The following is a 20,397-nucleotide window of genomic DNA, read 5'->3' as shown; positions in this document are numbered from 1 at the left end:
TGTCAGTCAGAGATGGTCTCGTCCTATCTAAAGGTGAAGTTACACAGGCAGGTCCATTGGCCATTTTCAACAATATAGCAATGCATTAGCCACTGCTTACTCACTTCCAAAACAAACAGCTCTATCCACCTTATTTTTCCCGTAAGAGCGGGCACGGCCATTTGTAAATTTGGCTTCCAGCTATTTTTAGCTGTACAATACAGCTCGATTTGCTGCTTGATATTGCAAACTGGTGTCTTACCATATTTTAATGTATTATCACACTGGTTTGTAGTGCAAACAGTTTTACCGTTTACTGCACATCATTTATTCTTATTTCCCTACAGCGGCTAATAAACCGGACGTCTTGCACATTCACAGAAAACAGCTTACTTCCGCATTGAAAAATAAGGCGGGTATTGGTCAACAAAGTGAAAAGCATGTTCAAAATTCAGCAAAACTGAATTCAATGCAAAATTTCTCCCGGCTACATTTTTCACCCCATCCATCCCTCGCACAAAATCCTTAATCATGCTGACTCCTATTTAGATGACGGCATTTTGGCAATTGTACAAATGTAAATATAACCGCATACTAAGTTAGTTGTTCTTTGCCAGAATAAAGGCTTTTCACACCAAAAATGGTAATTATAATGATAACTATATTACTGTCCACGTCAACAGATGATAACGTACAGCATGTGCTGCAGTTTTGTCATCTGCCACTTTTAATGCTCAAGCTCTTTAAATTCTGGTAAAATCTGATTGGCTGTCAATGTTTCTATTGTTCAAAAGCTGGATAAAAAAACGTTCTAAAACTGATTCCAATGATATCGTTCTTCTGTCATTATTGTTATAATGATGGTGTGGTGGACCAGTGTTGTCAACGTGATTTCGGCTAAGGGGAACCTCAACAGAGGGAAAAACCACTGATAAAAAAACATAGGGTAGTTTTGAATAGCAATTGGCTGGTTTTGTTTCACAGACCTGGCAACCCTGATGTACACTTCCCTATTCTCACAGAATTCGTCCTTGGTGTGAACGGGCCTTAAGCTAAGCAGGACTAGCTTAGAGTTGAATGGTAGAGTTGATTTACTCACAGATCATCTCTCAAACTCCACCTAATCGATACCATTAGGGAGCTGTGGAGAGCAGGGATACATTTCGGAGAATATGACAGCAATTAATTTTATTTCCGTAATGGATTTGAGCTGGGGTGCGTGTGTGTGTGTGTGCGCTTGACTAAAACACACCATCCCTTTTACCACACTCTAGATGAGTTTTAACACTGACCTCGACCCGTACGCTGATGGGCGTCTGACAGCAGGCACTTTACTAATTTGCTCCTAACATTAAGAGCCCATTCTCACGCGCCTCTTTGTACAAGAACTGTAGCTTTGAAGGAGATCTTTGATCATTGTTACCATGGTTACACCATTGACATTTCTTCATCTTGCATGGTAAGGTTTGAGCAGAGTCAGAGGCCTGTCAAACGAGGTGCATGTACACATACCTGAATGTCTCCATGTGTCCATTCCTCATCTCACGCCAAATCATTCCAGCAGCTATCTTAAGATATGATTTCCACCCTCTTGCACCCCTGACCCTCCATGCCTTTCAGTGGCTTCATCTTTTGCCAATAGTGAAATAGTAACAAACTCTTTTTAACCATGCAGCGGGGAGAATACCAGGTAAACGCTTTTACATTTACCATTCTTTCCTCCTAACTCTTTCCTCTAACTGTAATGATTTCTTTGAAGGTCCCTCTCTTCCTCCCCCGGCTACATCAGCTGTCTCTAGCATGACTGTTGCAATGTGAATAAAGGCAATAATGCTTCACAGCCAGAACGCGCTCTGAACGCAGTGTGCCCGGCTGCCCCATACTGTCGGTTGTGAATGTGCCGGACAAAGGCAATTTCAGGCTTGATGGCCACTTATCACAGCCTGACTTTTTTTCTTAAATCTATTTTCTGGATATATTCAGGCACAAAAGATTAAAGAGAACGCGACTGCGAAGGTGATGTGTGGAACAAAGAGGCAAGCGCTGCATTTTAATGGACTGTGGCGTGTTTTTATTGAATTCGAAAATTACGTAAATCTGTATCGAACTGTTCTCCTGATATTGCTCATGCGTAGGTGTCAGTGTAATGAATGAGATGGACCCATCAAAACGGTCCTTTTGTATATAATTAGGTTGATTGTATCAAGCGAGATATTGATTAAAAAGGCCACTTCTATCATAAGAAAAGCACATAGGCTTGCAAAAATGCAAAAGACTGTCCTGTATGTGCAGCACTAACCTCATTCTCTGCCCTTTGATAATGACGTCAGGTGGACTAAAGCTGCACCCCGGCCTGACTTACGGAGCCTCTGAAAGCAGTACAGTATTCCATGTCCAATGCCTTGTGCTTGAACAGACCGTAGCATTTAGAGACTTAGCACATGGCAATTCCCTCACGCTTGATCTTGACATTTCGAAAGCTCTGTTCCAAATAGGAAAGCAACTGTAAACAACTCAAAGGCTGGCTGAATTTATTTTGAATAAAGATGGACAGAGAGACACCTGAAATTTCTTTGCTGCTGGTCTCGCTTTCTCAGCCATTTGTAATGATTTTAGTCAAAATGGTCAAGGGTGAAAATGCTGTATATGCATTCTGAAGCATAGCCCTGTGTCCATTACTGGCTCTTTAGAAGCTTGGGTGGGATATCAGGACTCCAGTCGCCTGTCTTTGCATCCCCACTCCTGTGTTTGCCCCCCGGTGTTGTGCTTGATGTATATTTTAGATCTTGTGTTGTATTCCAGAATCACTTCATATGCATATAGATTTTATGTAATATTGCTGCGGGGCAATGTATTACTGCAGTCTTGCTTTAGGATCACTGCATATGGGTCAATGACATGAGGCCCTTCTTTTGGTCTGGGTCCATTAATGTATTTAATAATACATTAAAACTGCAATTCATAGATCAACCACCTGTGTCTTCTATGATGGAACAGTCCTAAAACATAATGAAGAAAAATCCTTAAAACAGTTGTCTTGAAAAGAAAACCTTAAGTGGTTTGTCTGTAGTTTTATTCTCTCTGTCTCTCTCTCTCTCTCTGTCTCTCTCTCTCTCTCTCTCTCTCTCTCTGTGTGTGTGTGTATATGAGACCCCCCCCCCCCCCCCAAGAAACTACTTAAAAACTACAGACGTAAGGATTTTTCTCTCTCTCTCTTATATATATATATATATATATATAACATTTATTTATTCAAATATATTGTTAATTGTAAGGAAAATTTCAGTTTTTACTTTTTACCTGACAGTTACACCACGTGACATTAAGTAATTAAATTGAAAACTTTCTTGAAAATATGAAGTTTTTCAAAATCATGAAAAACCAGCATGCATACAAAGAGCCCATTTCTAAGAAATTTGAACATGTTTTAAACCAAGACTTTTCCTTTTCGTTACCATGAACATAAGGTTTGTCATTGACCCTATGTTTGATCCTGGACTGTAAACAGATGCTCACAATGTTACAATGTGAAATAATGTGTGTGACATACTTACAGCGGTGTACTTTCTCCTCTTCCTTTCTCATACAGGGATACTGGAATGGCCTTTTTGGACCAAACTGGTGGTGGTGGCTATAGGCTTCACTGGCGGACTGGTGTTCATGTACGTGCAATGCAAGGTCTACATCCAGTTGTGGAAGAGACTCAAGGCCTACAACAGAGTAATATATGTGCAGAACCGCCCAGAGACCTGTAAAAAGAATGTTTTTGATAAGCCCTCTCTTCTGGAGCCCAACTTGGAGAATAAAGAGGCGCTCGGGCTGGCGATGTCGGACACAAACTCTTCCCAGTACACAGAGACAGAGGACTACAGTATGGAGATCCTGCACGTCTGATCGCTTGGCCCACATATACCCCCTCCTCCCCCCCTCTAGAGGACCGGCTGGGGCGTCGCATGCTCCGGGACACACGGGGATGCCACACAGCACCGAGCACGAGGACTGTCTGAGACTGAGACTCGTTTTGTTGTTTAGATGTTATTTTCTCTTCGTTTGTTTGTCCAACCTGTTCCTGTAAGTTGTTGGCTAACCATAATGAATCAGTGTGCGCTAGATCTCGGATCATTCCAACTACTGCCATTGTTCTGCTGTCGTACACAAGTTGAAATCCACCATTCGAGCTGTGTATGTGCGCTGGTTCTGATGGAGTCGATGCATAGAAGCACTTTTTATTTCCCTGTTCTAAAGAGCCCTGTTTTAATAATATATTCATTCCCTTTCTACGTGGATAAGACATTAAAACAAACTTGAAGTTTTGCGAGCGAGATCTCACGTTTTATAGGTGCATTTGTATCTCCGCAGACCCCTCAGATGGAACAAAAAAGGAATCCGAAGGAGCGACGAGGGAACATTCATGTACTGTTATGTATCATTCCACTTCTTTTAGAAATCTATTATGACTGGGTAAATTCTGAATTTAGTCATTGTGAAATTGACACGACCTAGGCTTTGTTTTGTATCAGATGATTACTAAATAATCTGGATTATCTAATTACAATATTTATCCTATCAAGGGCTAGATTTACTAAAGTGCGACGCTACAGTTTTTAGCACGTGCAAAAATGATCCCATACGGTGAGTAGTCGCCAGCTATGCTGCTGATTTTTGCATTCGCTGAAGACTTCAGTGCGTTAGTGAAAGACTTTAGTAAATCAGGCCTTAAAGTGTATGTTACGAACGTAAAGAATTCAAATATCTCCCTGAGGGAAATGAACTTCAGTGTAGCATCATGCAAGCTTTGCAATGAATCAGTCATGATTTCTTTGTGTGAAAGAGATTTACCTTCATTATGAATTTTACCTTTTCCCGTTCTAAATCCAGGATTTTTTTCTGTTCTTTCACAAAATAGATTATCAAAGATCTGCCATTACATCTGAGTTGATTTTAAACCACTTGAATAAAATAAATTGGGTTTTTAGCAATGATGACTTGAACTAGTTAGCAGGGCTATTACCCCCGTTCTGCTTGTTTGCTCAGATTTTGAAAACAATCATAGCAAATTTCCCATGGGTGTAATTTCAGGTTTGTATTTATTCGATAATATTGTTAAGCGTTTCAATGGCTTTAAATGTTGGGAAATAGCCATGTTAGTTTTGGCCCGCATTCTAACGAGTATTGACCTTTGATTGACGTCCCCAGCATTGATCATTTATATGGGCTGAGCTTCTTATGAACTCTATTGTGAATTAATCTTTTCATGCTCTGATATGTTCAAAAGGTACAGGATACTTCTGCCATCTAGAGCTACTGCACAGACAATGCACATTCATCACTTTTTAACCTCTTCTGACTGGCTTTGTGCCATTTGACCAATAAAAGATGCTCAATGTTCAGTTTGCTAATGACATAGCTTTTGTATTTCTTATCAAGTCGACTTCTTAGGTTGAGTCTGTCTGTATGCGACCAAGCATATTCTTTGGATAACGTCACAATGTATGCACTACAACAATGCATTAATGCAACCCCGTCAGCTTTGAGAACATCCAAATGAAGCCATTATTTTTTGTTGTTGTTGGAAATGTGAAGATACGTGGAATACAAGTACTGCACTGGTTATGTGTTTTGCCAGTAAATCCTTACCAGCCCCATTCCCTAGCGATATGAGACATTTCACTCAGTTTTATGGCAGTAATTAAGATTCAGTGTATACATTTCCCAAGTTTGGTTACTTTGATAGCATATTTGTAAAATGATGGGAGCTGGCTCCTTTTACAATCTAGTGATGGAAACACTGAAACGGATACGCATTTTCCAGAATCTTTTTAGCACTACACTGCATCATATTTTGATGGATGTGTTTTAAAGTGCAGTAATGGTCTTGTTTGTTTCATGGCTCGTCATAGAAGTGTTCAGTGCATCAAACTGCAGTGCATTACTACTGAATTGGCTTGAACATGGATAACATGACTGTTTCATGCATCTCCCTCTTATTTCTTGTACTTTTTCTCTAGTAGTAAATAGTTTCTCTAAGCATTTTTGAGCATTAAAAAACAACCAAATAAAGGAAATGTAGAAGTTATTTTTACCAGCCTGTGTTGTATCAGATGTTTGTTTTTATAAATTACTGTAATAATGGGTGATTAAAGGTCTGAAAACTGCCTGGATATGTTGAACAAATTATTTCCCATAGGAAAGTTAAATGATTGGTCGTTTGTGTTGTCAAGGCCTTTAATAAACACTGTGTCAAATAGATAACATCAGTGGAGTTTATCAAGCATTTCACGTCGTGGCTTTCTCAGTGGATAAATACTGGTTTTGTGAAACTGAAAAGGCTGTAATTTACATGTATAGTTTTGTATTTTATGTATGTTTCTCTTTTTCCCCCCTCAGTATTACCACCTTTATCTGGTTGATTTTAGTTTCTTCGCTGAGAAACGAGTGACTACATTTGTGCTGTGTTTTTAAGGGGAGTCTGAGTGGAGCAATAAAATAAATCTTAAATTAGCCAGTGTCGAACTGCACCGTTTATTTGTCACTGACTCATGAGTTTCAGTTTCATGAGTTTCAGTTCAGAAAAAAGGGGTCATAGAGGTCAAGCAGCTTCCATATATAATCCCATTAGCTCCATGTCTTTGCCTTTAGCGCCCCCCTTGTTAGGACACAAAAACCAATTAATTTAAAACCCACATACATGATGACTAAGATATTTTCAGATAAAGTTTAGTTTGCAGTATCTATATAATATTGTCAAACTCTCGAATGGTCCCTCGAGACAGAATACAGTTCAAAAAATGGCCCCTGAGAAGTGACCTTACAGATAACCTCCACAGCATTGATCTAAAAGCAGCTGGACTCTGATATTATTATTCTACCCTTATTTTTCCAGGCTTGTCTCTGGAGATTAAGCTCTCTTTTCCGAGAAAGACCTGGCCTAACAACTAAACATATTATCAGGAAAGAGGCTGTAATAAGCATTTGATTGAATGTTTCAAGATATGAAGCCAACAAAGCGATTAGTGCTTTATGAAGGTGTACTATTAAAAATGATCTAGATAGAAAATCTAATAAAAATTGTGGAGGAAGCCTTTCCCAGAAGCACATGCAGGCATGACTGATGGATCTGACCTCGGCTCAAAAACACGCACCGCATCAGACTGCAGCTCTCAAGGTCAAAGCAGGGATGCATCTGTCCTTCCTGCTGAGGATGTCTCAGTGTCTTCACAGAATCATCTGCAGTTCAAAATGAGCCGGAGAACATCAAACATTTGGAAACAGTGCTGTATCGGCGTTTAAGGCAGATGGTAGATATGAACAGGACGCTCATTACCAGTCACATTTTTGTCTAACTAATGCAAAGCAGCACCAAGTTATTACAGGTCATTTTTAATTTAAGTCTATTTATAATAAGTGTGAAGGACACCACTTTTTTAACGAAGGGCAGCAAAGATTAATTGCATGTCGCGGGTCAGTTTCAAATGAGTGTGAATTTATCATTTTGCAGCTCAATTTGAAGGCCCTTCATAAATGTATTTCTATAATAATTAAAGGCCACTGTATGTGTGGCATACTAAACTTTATTGTGCAATGTGTTGTTGAACTGAAATTTCAACCAAGCAAACACTTCAATAAATGTGTTATCAGCTCAAAAGGATACAATGCTACACAGAACAAATTGCCATATTTCTGAAGACATGTTCGAAAAAGTAAATAAATCAAATAATTCTAGGGCTCTGAGCTGGCAATATCTCATAAAGATGCACGTATGTAGTGTTGTGGTATGGATACTGTTTTAATCTTTAATTTTTAACCTGACAAAAATTAAAGATTAAAACCTTATTCATACCACAACACTAAATACGTGCATCTTTATGAGATATTGTACTATATGTTATCTTAAAAGAGATATTGTAAAATATGGTAAAAGTGCGTCTTTATTTTAAATAGACAGAAATATAGTCTGGCAAATATATTTTCAACTCTGAAAGTATAGACTTTCTTTGGGACATATGGGACCATCCTGACAAGTGTAGTCTCCATGATTTACGGTCTCTTGCACCAATTTAGGGCAAAAGGAGGAAGATTTCCAATTTCCTTTTTTTTAATTAGGTACACATGACTTTTTTTTGCTGAAGGTTAAACCTGAAGGACAATTTATTTACCAATTAATTAAAATCGGACGTGTGTGTGTGTGTGTGTGTGTGTGTGTGTGTGCATGTTTATGTGGTTTATGAGGACACAAATTTGTATAATGACATGGGTATGACAGAGGTATTACAATATGAAGGTGGTTTATGAGGACACTGCCTATGTCCCCGTAATTCAAAAGGCTTAAAAAACATACTAAATGGTGTTTTTTTGAAAATCTAAAAATGCACAAAGTCTTCTGTGAGGGCTAAGTTTAGGTGTAGGGCAATAGCACACACAGTTTGTTCAGTATAAAAACCATTACGCCTATGGAGAGTCCCCATAAACCACAAAAAACAACATGTGTGTGTATGTGTCTCTCTCTGTCTGTCTGTCTGTCTGTCTGTCTGTCTGTCTGTGTCTGTGTACTTAATCATATTTTGGGGACAAATTTGTACCCAAAAGTGAGGTAAACCTGACAAAATCTCCAAAAACCTCCCTTTGGGGATGTCCTCCTCATTTGTAAAACGGATTTAAAAATAAGCTAAAAGTTATTTTGAAATTGTAAAAATGCAGAAAGTCTCCTGTGAGGGCTAAGTTTAGGTGTAGGGCAATAGCACATACAGTTTGTACAGTATAAAAACCATTACGCCTATGGATGTCCCCATTTAGATAGCCAAGTAAACGTGTGTGTTTTTACAAGCAATGCTGACATTATTCATAATTGATGTTGAATTTTACATGACTGCTTGTATCTTTATTATTAACATAAAATGCATTGTTTACTTCAGGAAGTTGTAGTATAATATTCCAGAATTTAAATCATTATAAAACTCACTTATTTTCTGAATGTTACCATCCTTAAGTTTGATTCTTTGCCCCGTATATATAATGCTCTTTTACTGTTTCCACTAACTATTGTTTGTCACCATTGTCTACCCTTTCAGTGTTATTCTTTTCTTGTTGAACATGCATTGTAAACCATCCTTGAGCCCTGGAAAGGCACTATATAAATCAAATTATTATTATTATTATAGTAGTGTCATATCACTAAAACATAATAATATCCAGATTTCCAATTTCATTGGGATCAGACTGTCGTATCTAAAAATAAGTAAATAAATAAATAAATATCAGAACCAACAAAAGAACAATAATATGCAAGTGCGTCATATCCTAAACACTGGTATTACATTTTGGTAATTTGTTGTATGTCATGTATAATGTTAAGAGTAAAGGTTATCGGTGAGTTATTCTTAAATAAATAAATACATTTGTAGTGATGATCTAGAGTGCCCCCTGCTGTCCACCCACCCACCTTGCAGGCGTTGCTTTACTTCCAGGTTCATGAGGTCCCCTGGGGGTCCCTAAAGCTAAACCCTCCCAGTACTCATCTAAATAAATGTATACGGACCACCTACAACCCCAGGTCAAAAACGCGTTCGAACTGTATATTGAAAAAATCTACAAATCTTATTGTCCGAATTGTTTATATTTTCAAAATTCACAAACTTCTCTTCCATCAACACGTTAATATGTAGGCCTAGTCTGCAGATCGCTGCGTTAAAATTTACTCAACAAAAATAAATTAAAAAAGAGATATAAAGCTAGATTTTGGTTGAAAATGTTCTCTGTGTGCGTTTAGCCTGTTGTTCTTTTGCACTTCTGTCAGACATGTTCAGTTTGAAACATTACATGTTTACATTTTTATTGTGTATTATGTTTTAGGCTCTTTTTGTTATTTGAAAAAGTTAAACTATAGAGGACGCACTGAAGTTTGCTTGTTTTTATACTGTATTGCCTGTAAATAGTTATCATGATATGAAATTATGAATTCATTATATGTCAGTTACTGACATATCTGTCAAACAGCGCTCACGGCTTGGAGCAGATATTAGTAAATTAGTCAAAATGAGGAAAATATCGGCTTACATCTTAACAACACTTTATTTGACATTTGTCATGATGGTCTTGGGATGATGTGTGCAAACTAAGGGCCTAGGTCCCTAGGAGATGTTTTCATCAAATTTAAAATGACTTAAAAATTGAATGGAAGATATGCATTCTTGTAGAGCTTGATTCAAGGATTCAGCTGAAAAAATTATTTGTCCTTAATTCCAGAGTTATGAACTAAAACACAAATGTACACATTTATAGCGCCACCTAGTGTCCGACATTTGGGGAGAGGGGCATTACACCTAGTTTGAGATCCACAGGCCTATGGTCTCTGACTCCAGATAATTTTAGAGCACGAAAAAAAAAGAATAATTGACCAAACAATAGGATTTCCTATTATGCTTGGACTCCTAAAATGTTAATCACTAGATTTAGCAAACCTTTTGAAACATCACAGCATAAGGAATGGAAACATCTGCAACAAGCTGAAGTGCTACACCTTTTTCAAGAACAACTTTAGAGAAGCAGTGCTGTTATTGCTAACAACAACAGAAACCATTACAAATCACTTTTGCAAAATGAAATAAGATCAATTAAAATATTTGATTTTATTAAATTATTTTTTTGAATTACATGTATACATTTTATTTTTAAAGAAAAACTTCAGAATGAGAACTAGAAGTTTAAAGTTAAAGATCTATAATTACTAAAACTGAAATAAATAAATCTAAGCTAAATAGAAATAAAAACATGAAAAAGCATAACAAAATTATCCAGACTTAAGCTCAAATAAAAATAAGAGCTCATTCAAAATATTAATTCCCTCGGTCAAAGCGTGAGTCTTCCCTATTTGTTGTGCAGTAATAATAATAATAATAATAATAATAATAATAATGCAATATTGTTGATACTATTATTTAATATTATTAATCATTTTATATAATAGTAAATTATATAATATTATATATGATAAAAAATATGTAATAATAATTTACAAATGTTTAAAAGTCATTTTGTTTTTTAATGTCAAAGCGAGGCATTTTTGAGCAAGGCTCAATAAGCAAACCTTTGCATAGACTCTTTTTGAAGTGTGTTTCTGATTTTACACTAAATAACGTGAAGGTAATGTGATAAAAATCCATTTGAAATTGTGATATTTGAGTCATGGATTGTTTTCTATATTAGCAACGTGAATGGAGGAAAGTATGTGAGCATAAAGCGCAAGGACCATCTGCATTTGCCATCAGGCACCGATGGGGCAGCCTGGGGGTCCTTGAGCAGGAGGCTGTCGGCACGGGTGTGTAACATTACAGTCTCCTTCAGTTCGCCCTCCAACTGGCGAGACCCTCCACATTGGCTCAGTAGGCGTACCTGAATAACCTCACTTCACTCCTTTTAACAGGTAAGTCAACGAGAAACGCAGAACTCATGTACTGCGGACAGTTCAGCGTTGGAGCTGTTAAATCACATGCTTTCTACTTAGGGCTAGCGCGTTAGCTGAATCGCTCAGAGCTCGGACTCGGCCTGTCCTAATGTCACAGCCAGCCAGAGAGAGCCGGAGATCAGCACAAGTCAGCAGCGTTACAGCCCAATCTATAGCGTAGCTTTATTTGACAGATCGCACGCTGATCATTTTTAGTGCTCCTATTTCTCAGTTTTGTTTAAGATATAACCACTTCCGTCTGGTTCCATGCGGGTTTCCTGCGGCTTCTGAAAATGGGAAGGAGAAACGCAATTAACCTTGCCCTTTAATAAAGCAGTTCTCAAAACCGTAGATTAATTGAGCTGAATTGATAGTAAACCGATAAGATTACTACTTCCTGAAAAGAAAGACATGCCTACAGCTCCGGTCATTACTTTTACTCAGTGTCCTGTATGACGAAGGTCACAGGATGCTTTATATTATATTTAGAGTAAATTATGTTCTCTGCTTGGGAATGTAATTTAAGTATGTTTTCTCAGCATTATTATAATGATAACATTCTGGTTAGATTTGTATTTTTTTTTTATTCCCTTGCTGACAAGTTTAAATTTGGACTCTTTGCTGGTCTGCTCAGGTTTGGTCTGGATGGGGGACTGGGTAAGACCCGTTTGGACTGACTAGGAGACCAGGCTAAACCAGTTAAGACCAGCAAACAACTTAGGCTGGTTTTGCTTTATTTTTCCCTCTTCATTTTTAAGAACAATTCTAAAGTCTAACCCTAAGGGGTATGGTCTCTGTTATAGTTATGTAGTAATTTCGTCATTTATTTGAAAAATCTCACATTGACTTAAGGGGAGGTCTCACTACACTTTTCATTCAATTTACTGCCGTTTATATGCATGCAAATGCTTGAGACTTGAAACACAAGTGCAACAAAACAAACTTTAACTTTTGTAGTACAGACTGAGTGGGGATTGTACATTTTGGATTTATTATAATTTGTTAAAGGCTTAATTTATAATAAAGATGGTACAGAGCATGACATCATATCACAACCTTTGCAGTGTCCAAAGAAATTGAGTGCTCAGTCTATTTTGACCACCTCTTTACAGGGGTAGAATATTCGAAATTCATGTACCATAATATCTTCATAATTTTGCTTTCTGAGCTCTGATTGGTTGTCTTATTTTCCATTATTGTATACTGCATTGTAATTGGTGTCTTACTTGAAATTCCATGATGTATTGATGTCTTTGCATGTATTTAACCATTTAGATGCAGTCTTGTCACTGTACAGTTCCTGGATGTTGCTCCTCACACACAGTCAGTTATGCAGACTTTACACCAGGGCCTTGGAGTGCCGCTGTCCTGCAGAGTTTAGCTTCAACCCTAATCAATCACACCTGAACAAGCTAATCAAGGTCTTCAGAATTACTAGGGCTACAGGCAGGTAAGGTTTTTTTTTCAGGGTTGGAGCTAAACTCTGCAGGACATCGGCACTCCAGGACCGACGTTGCCTACCCCTGCCTTACACTAAAAAGTCTAAAGACTAAAGCTGAGCGTTTTTAAAAAATTTTTTAACCGTCTCCGCCCCTCGCCTCCACACCCTTCCCATGCTGCATCGGTTTTATTCCTATAATTGCTTCTCCTGCTGACTTGTGCACATGTTCTACACTTGTAGATTAGTGTGGAGTTGAGTCAGTGCGTCACTTCCTAACTCTGACTCAGTTAGGAGTGGCCTGCTGTCAGTTCAGATTAGCTGGAGCAGAGCAGCTGCATTCAGGCTGGCTCATTTATCAACTGATATGACACTGTCTCACTACGATTAACCGTGGAAAGCTAGAGATACCGTAGACCACCCAAAACGTCCCACCACTTCATTTCAAATGGCTCAGATCAGTTGCAACTGTGAATGTGTTGGTCTGCTTCTGCACAGATGTATTACTGTTTTGATGTTGTTCTGAGAGTCTGACCCACTAATTATTCCTATATGCTTTTTTAAAATAGATAAAATGGCAGTTCCCCCAACATATGCTGATCTTGGCAAGTCTGCCAAAGACATCTTCAACAAAGGATATGGTAATGTATCTAATAATCCACCATATCATGTGAAAAATCACCATTAGTTGTCACTTCATGTTGTAATAGTTTCTCTTGGTTTGTTTTCTGAAAGGATTTGGTATGGTAAAGCTCGACGTCAAGACAAAATCAGCCAGTGGAGTGGTGAGATTATCTTTTTATTATATATGTGACGCTGTCTTTTCCTTGTGGTTTGGAAATACATAAGCCAGTTCCATGTACATTATCCAAATATTATTTTGTTTATATTTATTATATACAACTAGATTAGGAAGCAAGCTAGAAGGAGACAAGTGTATATATGTAGCATATTTCATATGTTAGTACTTAATGCTTTAATTATTAAGAATTATTTTTATAAAACAATGCATGAATATGTCACTATGATCTGAAATATTTCTTTTACATCTCTATAGGAGTTCAAGACCTCTGGTTCCTCCAACACTGACACCAGCAAAGTGGTAGGCAGCCTGGAGACCAAATACAAGAGGTCTGAGTATGGTCTGACCTTCACAGAGAAGTGGAATACTGACAACACCCTGGGCACAGAGATCACCATTGAAGACCAGGTCTGAATGCGTCTCCAATCACTGAATGGTGCTTAATCAAGCTGCAGGTCTTTTAGTATGAATAATAATGCTGTTTATCACTTTTTCAGATTACAAAGGGACTGAAGTTGACCTTTGACACAACCTTCTCACCAAACACAGGGTAAATTATTATTTTTTTCTACAGACGAGCTTCAGATTTGATTTGAAGCCCAGATTTGTGTCAGTGCATGCGTGTGTATTTGGGTCAGGGGAGATCAGGGACGTTATATGGTGGACTGTAACTCAATATTGTATTGAGCAATTCAAGTGTCGCCATGTGACCGAGTTAGTTCTGTTCTGTTGTGCATTGATGCAGGTTACTTTCACACAAGCTCGATTCACACTAGGCCTCATGTTCTGAGAACTGTAAATCGGGTTGGTCAGGAGAGAGTGGCACCTGTCTGGTGTCGTTGGGGTCTGTGCTCTCAGATGACAGTCACGCTGACATGGCCTTCATTGATGTATAGGCTCATGTAGCTCATGGCAGAGGCTTTGGATCATGTAAAAGAGGAGTGAACAGCAGTGTTTGTCTCAGAGCAAAATCAGTGGAATTACTCGCCTACTAAAAAAATGTAAAAGTTTGAGCTCGGTAAGATTTTTAAATATGCAGTTTATAGTAGTCTTTTATTCTCACGAAGGCTGCATTTATTTGATTAAAAAGTATTTTTTATGAAATAGTATTACAATTTAAAATAACTGTTTCTATTGTAATATAATTTAAAATGTGTATTATTCCTGGGATGCAAAAAGTTTTCAGCAGTCATTACTTCAGCATTCAGTGTCACATGATCCTGCAGAAATCATTGTAATATGCTGATTTACTGCTCCAAAAAAAAACCCCACGCATTTCTTATTAATTTTGAAAATCATGATACATTTAGGGTTCTTTGTTGAAAGTACGAACAGCATTTAAAATCTAAATATTTGTAAAATTATAAATATCTTTACTTTCACTTTGAATCAATTTTATGCATCCTTGTTGAATGAAAGTATTAATTTCTTAAAAAAACAAAAACTTACTGACGCCGAACTTTTGAACGGTAGTATATTTCACCAGCACTGCTATATGCTCTGTTGTATTTGTGCAGGCAATGCAAAATGGGACGTCATGTGCTGGCTTTTGCTGACTTCAGTATAAGTTCTAAAATGTTCTAAAATGGTGCAGTGAATGAAATAGTACAACCAAGGAATGACTGTATATCCTTACTAACAGTATCTGCAGCTTGTCCTTTGGCACGAGTCTTGATTTCAGATATTATAGTATTTATTTATGTTGTATTCTTAGTTTTAGTTGAAGTTCTAGTCATTTATTTGCTGTTTTGATGTGTAAGTTCTACTAACATTAGACAAAGTGTTACATTTGTCTTAATTTTGATCTGCATATCAAATTTATCATTTTAAACCTAAAAACTAAAGAAAATGTGCTTATTTTGTTAAAAGTAAATGCCACATGGTGCCACATTTATTCATCATAGTAGTACTTATTCCTGCTTAAGTGTCACCTAAGTGTCCAAATACTGTTCCTGAACCACACCTATACTTTGGCCTCCAAAGTAAAATAAACCGCTTCTGTCATGACCCCAAAAATATATTTTATTAATAATACTAAATGAGATGGTCTAGAATCAGCTATTTGCCATTTGTTTTGATATGTTATCTAAGGATGAAATTGATATAAGTTTTAAGTGTAGTTTGATTGTCCAAATACATTCCAAGAAGACTGCGTAATTATTTTAAAGTCATTTGTTAAACTAATTGTATCAGTTGTTTGATAGGAAAGAATATTAACAATCCAAACAGTTTATATTTTTGCAGGTTGGAATTTTGGTTTATTGCAAGACAGAAGGCAGATAATCCATATGTTTAAAATGCCTTTTATAAGCAAATGTAATTTGACTAAACATGATAAAATGACTAAATAGTGTTTATTTTCCCTCATGAACAGAAAAAAAAGTGGAAAAGTCAAGACTGCATACAAGCGCGAGTACGTTAACCTGGGCTGTGACGTTGACTTTGACTTTGCCGGTCCAACCATCCACGGCGCTGCAGTGGTCGGCTATGAGGGATGGCTCGCTGGTTACCAGATGTCCTTCGACACTGCCAAGTCCAAGATGACCCAGAACAACTTTGCTGTAGGCTACAAAACAGGAGACTTCCAGCTGCACACTAATGTGTACGTCCTGAAGCATCACTACATCATTCTAAGTGCATGAGACTAGGACCTGGTTTATTTTAGTGGGGAGAAGAGTTGATATAGTGAGAAATGATGTACACAGAGTTCGCATAGACGTCAGGAATTTTATTACATGTTGTCTCATGTTGACACATTACTTGTCCATTAATATGGACAGGGACAATCTGGACATAGGAAGGGTTTTAAAATGATAACTTTCTTTTTATGCCTGCAAATATATTGACAAATAATACAATATTAACATATTATTGAAGTCAAGGAAATTTCTGCAGTAAATATCATTTTTTTATTTGTTCTTAAAAATATTTCAAGCAATTAAAATGACAATATAATACAAGAATTACAAGAACAGTAGTTTGCATAAGTATCCAAGAGTTAATGTGACATTATTTGATTGATTCATTGATTTTAGATTTAAGAACAGGTTGTTTTTTATGATTCAGTTTCTTTTGTTTGTCCCTGCAGTAATGATGGCTCAGAGTTTGGTGGCTCAATCTACCAGAAAGTGAGTGATAAGCTGGAGACAGCGGTGAATCTGGCCTGGACAGCAGGAAGCAACAGCACACGCTTCGGCATTGCTGCCAAGTATCAGCTGGACAAAGATGCTTCCATCTGTGTGAGTAAACTCATGTTTCAGAAGTGGGCACCTGTTTGTTTCTGCATCTGATCTAGGGATGTGCGATATGTATCGTCTACAATAATATCGTAATTGTTTTTTTAATTATTAGTTATGTGATTTGACAGAGTATATCGCAAAAACACAAGTTCATGCTTTCACTTTTATCAAAATACGTTTAGATTTCCCCCCAAATTCAAGATCTAGGAGCAAAAATGCCCCCGTTTGACTTTTGTCTTTTATATTTATATCATATGATATAGACCCTTTTTCTGTTCTCCAGCTAAGCTAAGCTATACACTTATAGGCCTATTTTTTTTTTTTTTTTTTTTAAATAATAAAGAAAATAAACAATTCTGGCTGCTATATGGGGTTCAGTGCTGAAAATCTTTTCTACAGATAACCAAATTATAAGTAATAGCAGAAAATGCGGCTGTCTGTGTGTGTGTGTGCGTGTGTGTGTGCAAAAAAACTTCTCACGCAGCGCTCGACTGTTCCGCTAACAATCCCAAGTGTCTTTTATGCTCGCCTTGTGCCTTTGGGCAGTCCTAATATTGAGTTCAGATACGTGAGTTTGAACGAGAATGCAGGCATTGGCGGTAATACATAGACGGACATTGTGTGAAAATGTGGACAGTGCCAAAATAAAGGTGCCTATTTACACTACAGACATCGATATTTTACGCGTGGCATTGATGCATCGTATCGTCAGACATTGTATCGATCCATATCGATGAATCATTATACCCCTACTGTCCATGGCAGTCCTAAACCTGTCAAAGTACCAGAACAATAATACGCTTGGAAAAATATCGTCCAAAATATAATTTGACACAATTCCATTTTTTATTTTTTTTTTGGTCTATTTTGCACCCCCCTAATCTGATCCCATAAAATAACATTTCTAAATGTACTTTTTCCATAATAGTAAAGAGTGTCGGGAAAAAATCGATTCGGTAATGAATGCTGATGCTCTTTTGAATGGTTCTTAATCATAATTATTAAATCATATTATCTATCTTCAATGTCCAATGACCAGTGGTTCTCAATTCCATTCCTGCCGATGCTCTGCACATTTTGTTTATCTTTCTTATTTGACACACTCGTTTCAGTTCTAGGAGCTCTCTTGTAATGAGCTGATGACCTGAATCAGGTGTGTTAAATAAGGGAGACATACAAAATGTGCAGAGCAGTGTGACCCCAGGACCAGAATTTAGAACCACTGCTTTATATCATGAAAAGGTGCGCTTGCACTGTGATAAATTTATCAGCCAAAGCCAAAAAGGTGGGTAACCAAACAATGCCTTGCACCATGATCTATATTTAGAGGAAATAAGTCTGTTTACAAATGCATTATCCTATGCTCAATTGTTGATCAGTAGCTTTCCTACACAGCCAAAGATGTGTGCTGATTGACAATGACAAAGTTTAAGGCCATTGGGATGCAAAAAACAGAAGCTCCAGAGCCAACTCAGATTTTCTGAAAGTAGACATACTCTGGTACAGCTTTTATATCGATTTTGTGCACCGAATTTAGCATCATCTCACTGTAACTCGTCAAAGATTTGTGCTCCGATGCTGTTGAGCATCAGATTGAATAGAAATGGAATTGAATCGTGACGATTCACACCACTAATAAAAGTACAGCTTCTGTTTAAGAGGCTGGAACTCAGAATGTGTTTGTGATTTGAATGTTATATTTGGCTTTGCATGTGAGCATTATGGCTACAGAACTGAGTCAATATTTTCCTCTCTTTATCAACAGGCTAAAGTGAATAACACCAGCCTTGTCGGTGTTGGTTATACTCAGACTCTGAGACCAGGTACAGATATGAATTTTCCTTTATTATTACTTACACTTGAGAATTTAATAGTGAAAGGCATTGATTTCTTTTGTGTCTCGCAATAGTTTATAGCTGGTAACATCATCTAGTCCACCACACAATATGATTTACTTCAACTTTGGAGACTGATCAAATAGGGTGTTTTAGAAATACTTTATGAAACCTGACGCTTTAAGTTTGTTTTCATGTAGACTTGTGCATTTATGTGTTTAGGATGCTGTTAAAACGGCAGTGATTAAATTTGTGATGGTTTTTCAGGTATCAAGTTGACCCTGTCGGCCCTGGTTGATGGAAAGAGCATCAATTCGGGTGGCCACAAGCTGGGCTTGGGCCTGGAGCTGGAGGCCTAAACCTGCTCCCGCTTAACACCAGGGACAAGGGAATATCAGAGAAATCTGGCCTTAAATCTTACTCCAACAGCAACCAGCAAAGGGATTCCGGATGGGATGGGATGTGTGCAAAGGCTCATCAAAAGCGATCATGTCATGGTGTTTCTTTTTGTCCCCTCCTGGTCCTAATGCCCTTGATTGTTTTTCCATTTGTAGTTGTTCTCTTGTAGACATTCAACTACAAATTAATTTATTCATCTCTCTCCAGCACTGCCACAGTAATGATAAACTCTCTGCGATGGAGGGCATCTGTGGCTTTCTGTTGTGTTCCCTTCTCAGTTAGCCGGTGGTGGATTTGTGACAAAACTGTCTGATTTCATCATTTGTATTGTATCTGATATTCCTTAGTCATCTGAATGCAATTCAAACATCCACTTAACTCGATATTAAAGGTTATACCTGCTATTATTTAAATACTATGATTTCTTCTTTCCTTGGACGCAAGGACAAGCTTAAGCAGTTTATTTTTCCTTCGGCAGCCATCCAGAGTAACCGTTATACGTGGAGTCTGCCCTCGAACTAAGCAGTTTTTGGGTAGCCTAATTGGGAGATGAACGCTGGTGTTCCTGTGCTGGCATGGCTGGCCTTTTATTTTCGTCTGCTGCACAGACGATTATCCATGACTCACCATGATGGCGGAAAAGGTCTTGTGGATGTGGTTTGAGTGCAGTACCCTTTGCTCCCTGTGTTGCATTATGACCCTAATTCAGTGACACCATGAGTTCACAACACCTGAGAGGTCCTTATATGTTTGAACTTTTCAATAAACTATTTGAATTCATCTATGATATAGTTTTTGTGGCTTACAAAACACATTGGTCCTCGTAGCTGAAAAGTAAATTTTACCCCAAATTCTGCAGAGGAAAAGCTTTGCTGAAAGTGCCCCTATTATGGATATTTGAAAATGACCTTTCATGCAGTGTGTAACACCGCTGTAAGTGAATGAAAACATCCTGCAAAGTTTTAAATCTGAAAGTGTACTGCGATAAAGTTATTGTCTCTCAAAAGAAAGGGTCGACTCTGAATCATTGAAACTAGTCGTTTTTATATAGAATATTATATTGCCCGCCCACTTGTTGGTCTGAATGAAAATGCAAATTCATTCTTTGCCACTAGGTGCTGCTTTTCGGCCGGTAAAAATGGCTGTTTTCCCTGTAATGCTGTACACAAAGCAGCACTGCGCTTGCAAACGCTGCTTTATCAGCCATTACAGGCATGATGAAATGAAAATGAGACCAAATGACTGCAGATTAGCGTCACGCAAAG

At 37.7% G+C, this 20,397-nt stretch overlaps 2 protein-coding genes across 5 annotated transcripts in view; both read left to right on the top strand.

Annotated features, from left to right (window-relative positions):
* The window catches only part of LOC306882673 (E3 ubiquitin-protein ligase MARCHF8-like), a 95,735-nt gene extending 89,256 nt beyond the window's left edge, over positions 1-6,479 (top strand). For all 4 annotated transcript variants that reach the window (XM_079437487.1, XM_079437488.1, XM_079437485.1 and 1 more), the window contains one exon: positions 3,569-6,479. In XM_079437487.1, the coding sequence (XP_079293613.1) occupies positions 3,569-3,873 (305 nt within the window). In that variant the 3' untranslated portion in view covers positions 3,874-6,479. The remainder of the gene's footprint in view (positions 1-3,568) is intronic.
* A 4,762-nt stretch (positions 6,480-11,241) lies between these two features.
* Positions 11,242-20,135, top strand: LOC306882671 (non-selective voltage-gated ion channel VDAC2-like). Its single transcript, XM_079437483.1, has 9 exons — positions 11,242-11,398; positions 13,427-13,498; positions 13,593-13,642; positions 13,915-14,067; positions 14,157-14,209; positions 16,034-16,261; positions 16,748-16,898; positions 18,664-18,721; positions 19,001-20,135. Exons 2-9 carry the CDS (start codon positions 13,432-13,434, stop codon positions 19,090-19,092), a joined length of 852 nt encoding a protein of 283 aa, XP_079293609.1. The 5' UTR covers positions 11,242-11,398; positions 13,427-13,431; the 3' UTR covers positions 19,093-20,135.
* The last annotated feature ends 262 nt before the right edge of the window (positions 20,136-20,397 follow it).

Source organism: Barbus barbus (genome assembly GCF_936440315.1).
Source record: "Barbus barbus genome assembly, chromosome: 16".
Lineage (NCBI taxonomy): Eukaryota > Metazoa > Chordata > Actinopteri > Cypriniformes > Cyprinidae > Barbus > Barbus barbus.
This window is presented reverse-complemented; position numbering and strand designations above follow the sequence as displayed.